At 32.3% G+C, this 10,588-nt stretch overlaps 1 protein-coding gene across 1 annotated transcript; it reads left to right on the plus strand.

Annotated features, from left to right (window-relative positions):
• The first annotated feature begins 585 nt into the window (after positions 1-585).
• On the plus strand, positions 586-6,528 carry LOC149196406 (medium-chain-alcohol O-fatty-acyltransferase-like). Its single transcript, XM_089405551.1, has 7 exons — positions 586-904; positions 1,018-1,596; positions 1,711-1,777; positions 5,179-5,267; positions 5,369-5,581; positions 5,661-5,798; positions 6,156-6,528. The coding sequence occupies exons 1-7, from the start codon at positions 662-664 to the stop codon at positions 6,330-6,332; spliced, it is 1,506 nt and encodes a 501-aa protein (XP_089261677.1). The 5' UTR covers positions 586-661; the 3' UTR covers positions 6,333-6,528.
• Positions 6,529-10,588: the final 4,060 nt, after the last annotated feature.

The raw sequence follows: 10,588 nt of genomic DNA on the forward strand, positions 1-10,588 counted from the left end.
AACCTCCCTCAACAACACTTAATTGATATTCATGATATCAAGGGAAAAAAAATTTCTGCCAAATGAAAATATAAAATATAAGTGTGCTTCACTAATTTAAAATAAAAATAAAAACACTATTTCATTGAATGTAGGGAGCTCCTCAAAATATCAATATTAAAATAATTCACTACCAGTACTTTAATGATCTGCAAGTACCTAGCAGTCGCGGCATACAGAGTCGGAGAGTATTGTGGCTATTACTGGTTTAGATAAGGATATCTACCCACCTTTTGTCAAACTTTCGCCATCATTTTCAAGGACCCAACCAACCTTGAAAACGGTCATCAAGAAATTAAAAGCTCTGCCAACTCCCAGTACATAAAGAAGTTGATATATATGACTTCCCCGTGAATAGTCACGCCTCCTCCAACGTCTTAATGGGTCCTGCAATTAGTCACGAAATCTTACGTTGTCACCACATAAAGTTCAAACTTTTTCCACAAATAGTAGAACAGAAAATGACATGTATCTGCCTACCCAACGAGTAATAGTGCGTACCTCACATTTTGTTTTATGGGTGTCGGGTGTCTGGAGGTCGGAGGAATCACATTACAAAGCACACACTACTCTATTAATACGAAGGGACATCTATGCAGTAGGCCTATCGAGAAACCACGCAATGGCTGGTGGAAAGAGCAACTTCGGATACTTGCAGACAGGTGTGAGGAAAATCTCTGTGAAAAAAAATGAAATCTGTGAAGAAGAAGAAGCAATGTCACCAAAGGGAGCCATATTTCGCCACCATTATAAGGATAGTTACATCTTAGTTATCATAGGTCAGGAGAAACAAGTGGATCTGCCTTCATTGAAGGCAACTGTGCAATCAACTCTTGTGAAACATAAGCGCTTCTCCAGTATAGTTGTCAGTATTCTCATCATCTTGTTTTGTTTCAATTCTCATCATCTTGTTTTGTTTTGTTTTTTTTGTTGGTATGGTGAGTTGAGTTAATTCTGATGGTTAATTTCTGAATCCAGAAGAGATGCAGAAATGGAAATCAGAAATGGGTGCTGCAGCAGGAGGTTGATATAGATAAACACATTATAGTGCCAAATCTTAGTAACTCCTTTACTCAGAATCCACAGTTTGTTGAAGAGTATACAGCCTCATTGGCTACTGCTCCACCCCTGGACCCTTCCAGGCCTCTATGGCAAATCCATGTGTTAAACTACAAATCACCAGAAGCTGCAGCTAGTGTAGTTTTCAAAATCCATCACTGCATAGGAGACTGTGTGTCTCTCATGTCTTTATTCCTAGATTCAACCAGAAAGCATTCTCAGCCTGACTCCATGCCCACCATACCATGTAGCAATAGGGCAAGTAAAAACAAACGGTCAGTCTGGTCTCCAAGGGGCATTCTGCAAGCTATGTGGAGTGCAGTTTTCTCGTTGTGGTGTACAGTGGTAGAGCTTCTTCATGCTCTGGCAACTTTGCTGTGTTTGAAAGACAGCAAAATTCTCAGAGGCCCTCCAGAAGTGGTAGACCATCCAAAGCGTCTGGCCCATGTCACCCTTGACCTTCAGGACATTGCCATTGTCAAAAAGGCTGTGAATGGGGTAAGTTCTACTTTCCATCTTGAACGACTGCACTGCTGTTACTTTTTCTTAGTAAGTTTTGCAGACATATAGTGCCACCATTACCAGATGATGTGAAATATCTTCAACCTGCAGACAGTGAATGATGTAATTACCGGCATGCTCTCTGCAGGATTTGTGCGGTATTTTAATCGTCTACATGGTATGATTTTTTTTTCTAATTTTGCATTCTCAGTTAAACTCAATTGCCATCTTAAAAGTCACATTTTATGTTTTAATCCAGTTTTATCAGTTATGCGATCTGAACCGAGGATAATGAGAATCGGGATTAATGAATATGGTTTAAAAATTCAAATATAGCGCATATATATATAAAACTTTGAATTATATACTAAAATAAAAAACTTTCTCAATTAAAAATCATATTTGAATCTAAGTTATTAAACTGACTAGAAACTTTGTTTTTTTCCAACCTGCGATTACTTCTTTGAAGTATGAAAAGAAATCCTGTACTAATAATTCTTTGAAGTATGAAAAGAAATACTGCACTAATGGTGTAGATTAATTGGTCACCTTGTTAATTGAATCGTGTGTTTTTAAGTCTGTATTGATTTGTGAATTTGTGCTTATCAATTTAGAGGTTTAAATTTTATGAGGAAAGACGGGAAGATGAGAATTATTTTTGGGGAATTAAATTATCTTAAGGAATATAATATCTCATTGGTAAGCAATCTTTCTTCCAACATAACATTTCATTGGTGGGCAGATCTTTCTTCCAACATCACATCTTATTGGTAGGCAGATCCTTCTCCCATCCAACATTAACCTTGCTCAGTCTAAGTTCAACTTAATTCCAAAAAATAAAAATAAACTATTCCAAAAAACCTATCATCCCATTGATGGGAAATCTTACTTCTATTTCCAAAAAATAAAAATAAACTATTTCAAGGAACATATCATCCCATTGATAAACAGATATTTCTTCCAACATAACATCTCATTGATAAGAAAATCATTTTTCTATCCAACCTTAGGCTGATCCAATCTAAATTCAAATTAATTCTAAAAAAATAAAAATAAAAAATAAAAAAATAGTGCAATTCTTTGCATAATGCCTTTACCCCTTTTGAACTTAGTATACTTAGTTTTAAGTTTGGTAATTCGTATTAAAACTTTATGTTTTTTAAACTGATTATTCTTTTTATTTTATCGTTGTGCTGAGTATTAAGTACATCCATTCAAAAAATGATCTGCAAATCATTACCATTCCAAAAGCTTTATCACTCTAAAATATCCTTATAAATGCCTAGATCTAATATCTAATATATAGCGTGCTGGTTTAATCCGTTAATATTACCTGCTACAGATCCCTTTTGTCTATTAGCCTTGTTAAATTTTCATTTCTAACATTACCAGCTAAAAGCCCGTATCTATCGGCATTGCACCACATTGAAACTCCCGTCACATGGAGTCTTACAAGTCCGTATCTATCGGCATTGCTCCACATTGAAACTCCCGTCACATGGAGCCTGGCAAGCTTTAAAGGCGAGCCTTTGGTACCAGTAGAAAGTAACGATGAACTGACCAGATCACATGTAAACATTATGTCGTCTGTGTGTATCATAAATTATATTCTAGACTATTACCGGTCATCACGGGTCAGCCGAAGAACCACTTCAGAAGCTTTGTAAGAAAGCATTTAAATTGCTTTAGTTTCGGGTATTGAGCTTAATTTGGCTGTGGTTTAAATAGGTTATAATTTTGTTTGGAAAATTATAAAATTAGGTATAATTTCGAGAAAATTTGGCAGAAACATTTGAAAATCTAACTATAAAATTTTAAGATTTTGAGTTTCTGATAATTATTAATGTTACTGAATCCATTTCTGTGTAAATTTTGAAATATTTGTGAAATTTAAAAAATATGAATCAAGTGAAACACTTAATTTTCCATATGTTTGTGACACTTATGAAATCTTCGGAATTTAAAAGCCATGGCCTTTTTATTTATGTTTGTGAAATTTCCGCGACCTTCGGAATTTCAAAAGCTGTGATCTTTTTCTTTATGTTTGTAAAATGTCTGGAATAAATCATGACCTTTTTAGAGAGGGTAACCCTAATTTTGCTTTTTCATGTTTTTATTTCATGAGCTTTTTAGATAAGGTAAACCTAATTTTTCTTTTTCATGTTTTAACATTCAAATTATTTTAAAATATATAATTTTTTTTTTCCGAAATCCAATTATTTAAATTGTTAAAAAATAGATGAAAACAGTGAAGAATTATTTAAATTGTTAAAAAATAGATGAAAACCGTCCAGGGTTAAAATTTGGATTGTTTTAAAATAGATAAAAACCCTAATTAGTATGTCTGATGGCCAAAGTTTGAGTTGTTTTAAAAACCGTCAATAAAATGTTTCATGGTCAAAGATTTCTACTGACAAGGAAGCGCTGTAGACAGCTCACATCAAACCCTTTTTTGCAGAGAGATTTTGGTAATAGTGAAGGGTTTTTAATGGATTCACTTAAATTATGGTTTCGCTCAGAGCACAATATCTGGCATTCATAGACTCTATTTCTAGTCAGAACGTACTAAAATTACGATGCCCCGTAATTCGCGGTTCTCAATTTCATGGACTTACATGGATTGATGGTCAATTTCGGAAAAGTAACAATCTGAGTGCAACTTGTGCACACCATTATTTGAGTCTTTATCCTTTTCCCCTTTCAAATCTGGCAGGGATATTTTTTTTTATGATTCTCAGATAGAATCATAACTTTGAGCTCTGTAATGTGTAAAATCTAGAATTTCAAGATATTAAATTCATTTTAATCATTCAAGAGTTCATTTCAAATGGTTAGAAATTATAATTTTAGAAGAAGGAAAAAAAAAAACTAAATTAAGAAAGATCTCCTTATCTAAAATAGGCTTATTTTAGAGTTTAGCTTATTCTAATTATCAGACATTTTTATCAAGAGGCTGAATCCATTTTAATCATCCAATAACTAATTTACAATTACCATAAATCATAGTCTAGTAAAATGTTATATATTATATCACTGATTCAAAGGTGAAAAAACATAAACAGACCTAGAAGGATCTTTTCATCGACTGTGGAGTGTTAGTCTAGTTTAATAATTAGAAATTTTAACTGTTTTTGTATTTTTTTTATATTATCATAAGTTTAAATTATGTAATCCGCAAAATTTATAATTTCTAAATACTAAATTCATTTTACACTCCTAAAAATCATAATCTTATTAAAAATTCATTTTATACTAAAATCATAAACACACTCTCAAAAAAAATACAAAAAAAACCTGCTCTAGGGAAACCAAAAAAAGTCCGAAACAGTGATCAATAACCATAAAATTTTGTTTTGCTGAATTTTTCGTAATGTTACCGAAAAATGTAGGTTTTGATTATTCTGTATGAAATCCCTCATGCGACCATTGTTTCAATCTTTATTCCACTAATACAATTAACTCTGAAGCAATAAACCCTAATAGCTAAGCCCTAGTTGGGTTCTACCGTTTAGGGTTTACAGTAGATGATGATGTTGAGCAAGAATTTTAGTTTGGATTTTGATTTTGTGAAATATTCAGATAAAGATGGATCGCGTTCCAAGAAAGCGTCGGACCTTCGAATCCGGGCACTCGTTCCAGTGAATACGAGACCGTCCCCTGGACTCCATGTAAGAGTAGCTCATCGACACATAATATAATTGAATTTTGCAGTAATTATGCCCTATGCTTTTAGGGTTCTGAATCCATAGTTACAATTTGTATTTGGCAGCCATTGGAGTACATGATGGAGAAGAATCAACGAGACGCGAGATGGGGCAACGGATTCAGCTTGTGGACACTTCCCATCCCGCTGCGTACACGTAGCCATTTCCTGGACTACTGCAAGGAGGCCAAGGGCAGGTTAAACAGAAAGAAAGCATCGTTCGAGGCTCAATTTACCTACCTACTTACCGCCTTAATCGCGCGTATTTTTGGAATAAATGTAAGATTGGTCATCTGTCGTTGACTGTGACGTTATTTTCTCTTTCAGGAACTGAGTCAATGTCTTGGTGTGTGAACAGCTTGCAATTTACCTCCCATATCGACAATGTTTAAACACCACCCTCGTTTTCTCAAATGTACAAGGCCCAGTAGAACAAGTTCAAGTGCACAACAACTTAGTTACTCATATTATTACCACTGTCTCCAGACTGCCTCAGGTTTGTGATTTTACAATAATGTTGGTAGATTTCTGGAATATTTTAGGTTTGTGATTTTACAATAATGTTGGTAGATTTCTGGAATATTTTAGAATTTAATAGACTAAAAAAAGTTAACTCATTATTAGTAAATTTCGGAAATATTTTAGAATTTGATAGAAGAAAAAAGTTAAACAATTGAATTTTGAGCACAAACAAACACAAGCAATTGATTTCACCTTTACTTATCAGATTTCAAAATATTCTCAATCAAAATCCGCAATCAAATTAAATTATAATTTTACTTATATAACTACAATTTTTCTTTGTAATAATCATTTGTGTAACTATTTCTTCCTCTGCACTTTTCGCCTTTAGGGTTTGGTTGTGCATTTTCAAAGCTACGCGGGGAAGGCTAAACTTGTAGCAATGGCTGCAGAAGATATTTTCCCGAATCCTCAACAACTCTGCAAGGATTGGGCTTACGCACTCCATCAAATGAAAGAAGAAGCTCTGGCTCTTGCAGGCGTGGGTGTAGAATTACAAAATCCCTGATGTACAAAAGGAAATTGTGCTGCAGATTTAAATCTATATATTGCCCTCTATTCTATTTGGAAAGAGCTGAAGGGATATGGAATGTGGTTATTCCGAGTCATGCTCAATACTAAATCGCTTTTAAAAATGTTTTAAATATATTTGTATTTTAATTTATTTTAATATTTGATTATATTAATTTTTCATTTCTAGAGTTTCTTTGTTTTAAATTTAAATATATTTGTATTTTAATTTGTTTTAATATTTGATTATATTAATTTTTCATTTCTAGAATTTCTTTATTCTGAATTTTAATATTAAAATTGTAATTAGTCTAAGTAATTACTTTTTTATTTTAACTAATTTTTATTATTTTAAATTATGATTTCAATTTTAATATTTTTTTTAGTCAAAGGAAGATTTTATTTTGGGTACTAATTTTAACTATTTTTTATTATTTTAAATTATGATTTCAATTTTAATATTTTTTAGTGAAAAAAAAATTATTTTAGATAATAAAAATTAAAAAAATTCTTCAAATTAATTTCATCCTTAATTCTAAACTTTGCTATATAAAAACCACATATAAAAAAATATTGATAATTTTTTGGAAAAAAAATTATGACTTTCGTTAAAACATTTTAAGTAATGAATTGAATTTACCATCTAATATAAACCAGGTTAAACAACTTTATAATAGTTTTATTAGTATCAGATCACCTTATTAACATTTTTTTATCATACTGCAATGTAAAAAGAATCATAAAATGGTATCATAAAAAGTATAAAATTGTTGAAAAGGTTAATAAGGATGTTTTTAATGAAACCTTAAAATTTCATAAGATAATTAGATAAGAAGATTTAATGAAAAGGTAAAAAATAACATTTTTATTTTAAGGGATGATTTGAGTTATTTTATAAATTTTAAATGGTTGTTAAATCCAATGATACATTAGAATTTATTTCTCATTGCGTGTTTCTCAAAGATCAGTTCATAACCCTACTACTATCTAAAGCTTTGACTAGGTTTCATATCTGGAAACATCATTAAGATTCATCTCAGATCTGTTTTATTTGAATCCACCTCCTGTCCACTGTATAAACCTTCAAGGGTTGGACTTATATGTTGTATATGCAAATCTGCATTGTGAATGAATGCTACTGAATGCTCATAATGCATAATTATGTTGCACACTCCATTTCTATGAACACCAACACCAACAGCAAATATTATGTGGATTGGGATCTAATTTTTTTGTGTTTTTACACTAAAAGAATTATTGAATTCTAAACTATAATCAGATATGGTATAGGGTGACGCTAATACAGCCTGGTATAGGGTGACGCTAATACAGCCTGTAAAAGAGGCTGCAAGCTTCCTTTCAAATTCACAGTTAAAGAATCACCCTAACTTCTTTGTTATGTATGTGGACCTTAAAATCATAAGCAAACAATAACAGTGAGATCAATACAATATTTATCTTTCGTGGAGTTACATGCATTTATTGTAACCCAATGGACTAGATAGGCATTGCTAATAACCCTACTGCCATCTAAAATAGTGTTTTACAACTTACTTTTAACCATGGGAAAATTTTAGGGGCTTGCCCATGGACTAATTTTCTATACTTTTTCCAAAAAAAAGATTCATTAATTTCCATTTTTTTGTAAAAATGATTCACCGAGATTTTATAGAATGAAATTATTTTACCCTAAAAATCACCAAAAAATTATATGTAGGATGTATAAAAATATTATAAATTTGAATATTTTTAAAAAAATATCTCCAAACATTTTATAGATTTCATATTATGGACTAGTGGGATTCGCAAAGGTTTCTAAACTTTAAGATAAATTTCCATCCTTGAAATTGGAAACTTCATTGCCAAGACTTATCTCAGGTTTGTTTCGTTTGAGTCCACCCCTTGTCCATTATATAAACCTTTAAGGGATGGAATTATCCACTATGTTAGTAGTCTTGAGTTTTCATTTCACTTTGTTTGGTTGGACAAATTTGTTTTTTAACAATATTTAGATGTTTTAGTCATAGTCCAAAATATATCATACCAAGACAAGTTTATTTAGATATTTTGTTATAGATCCAGAAAGATCCACATCCTTTGTAATATCAAGGCCCTTGTCTATCAAGTGATTGAAGGAAAACAATAGTCTTAACAAACCCATGTAGTGACATATTACAATTTCAAAAAGAGTTAAGAAATTATTATATGAAAACTATTGTAAAACTACTGTATATATTCTTTTCAGGTAGGTGTAGTCCTTTTGAAAGCTAATCTGCAAGCTTGCTGATGGATTTCCACAATATGATATTGGAATTTGTAGCTTTAAAAGTGTTCTTGAGTTGAACTATATTTTCATGTTTTTATAGGAGCTTCAAGAATGTTCTTTGCCTGAGGATATTGCTGATGAAGAGAAACCAATGAGTTCATCATCGGAGATCTTTAGTTTGATGTGTCACCAGTGTCAGCTAAATGAGAAAGGAAGGGTGGTTTGGTGCTCCAAATGTAACAAACATTACTGCTTTTGCTGCACTGAAAGATGGTATACATGCTAAATAACACTTTGCCTGGAAAAAACTACTGTAAGACCATCTTGTACTTCTATCCAGGTACCGTAAAGCTCAGGTAGGTGTAGTCCTTTTGAAAGCTGATCTGCAAGCTCGCTGATGGATTTCCATAATATGATATTGGAATTTGTAGCTTTAAAAGTGTTCTTGAGTTGAACTATATTTTCATGTTTTTTATAGGAGCTTCAAGAATGTTCTTTGCCTGAGGATATTGTTGATGAAGAGAAACCAATGAATTCATCATCGGAGAGATTTAGTTTCATGTTTACCCTGAGGATATTGCTGATGAAGAGAAACCAATGAATTCATCATCGAAGAGATTTAGTTTCATGTTTACCAGTGTCAGCGAAATGACAAAGGAAGGGTGGTTTGGTGCTCCAAATGTAACAAACGTTACTGTGTCTGCTGCACTCAAAGATGGTATACATGCTAAATAACACTTTGGCTTGAAGATAAATGTAGCCATATTCTACTATTGTTTTTATGGTGTGCTCTTTTTCTGCCTTTTCTGTTTAACTACACTCAAACACTATAAACGTTTGTTGAGCTTCTTCCTAAAATGAAAAGTAGGCTCACTTAATCTCACCTAATCAGAAGTTTACATAAAATATAAAGCAAGGAATTTTATGTGACTTAACATATAAATTTTGAAGTTTCAAATGACCTGAAAATGACTGAAATAATAATGGATTCTAGCAGGCAATTATCAATATACTGAAATCACCTTAAAAATGGTATATGATGTTAGATAAGAGGTCACTTCCAACTATTTTTTTTTTCTCCTTATAAGTGCAAAATCTTCTTATGGATTTTATCTACTAAATGCACCTTAATGATGTATTGAATTTTGGAATTGGACTCATGTTTTTTTCCTTATAAGTGCAAAATCTTCTTATGGGTTCTATCTACTAAATGCACCTTAATGATGTATTGAATTTTAGATTTGGACTCATGTCTTGACAACTTCACTTAAGCTTCTTGTTATTTCTTTTGGTGCACTCAAGACCTCCATGCGCTTATTACTGATCTGCACACTGTACATTTCTCCAATTTCAAAACATCTCCCTACTCCAAAACATCTCCCTACTCCTCCAGCTTAGGGCAGGGGCTGCTGGGAAACCCCTCTTCTTTAATAATAAATTAATTTTTATTTCTAAATCTATAATTATGTTCTCAATATAATTTTAAAATGAAACTTGTTGATTTATTGACCAGTGACATGACTAACTGTTTTCCTCTATCACTATTTTTTCTATGAAACATTCACTATTCATTGTTTTTCTAACATTCAACAATATGTGGTTCGTTCAAGCAGCTACCAATTACCTTGCTGTGTTAGTTTTTAAAATACAATAATTATTTTTATACCATTCAACCATCCGTGGTTCGTTCAAGCAGCATCCAATTCACCAACCTAGACTTAACTTGTTGCGTTATGTTTTAAAATGCAGATCATTCGCGAATACTATCAGCGGGTAGCAAAAGATCAAATAACAACAAAATTCCTTTTAACTACCACATTATGTGATAGTCGTAAATATTGACAGTTTATTGGTTGTATGGCTGCGGACACCAATAGTTGAGTTGTAAGTTCTTAGGAGTTTCTATGACTTTGTGGCTTCAACCTGAACAGTCGAGTACCGATGACATGCAACAATGATAGGCCTTCACCGAACCCCAAGTTGCCTCC

The sequence above is a fragment of the Pinus tabuliformis genome, chromosome 2_2, assembly GCF_031772625.1.
Source record: "Pinus tabuliformis cultivar Carrire ecotype Pingquan chromosome 2_2, CPIR1, whole genome shotgun sequence".
Lineage (NCBI taxonomy): Eukaryota > Viridiplantae > Streptophyta > Pinopsida > Pinales > Pinaceae > Pinus > Pinus tabuliformis.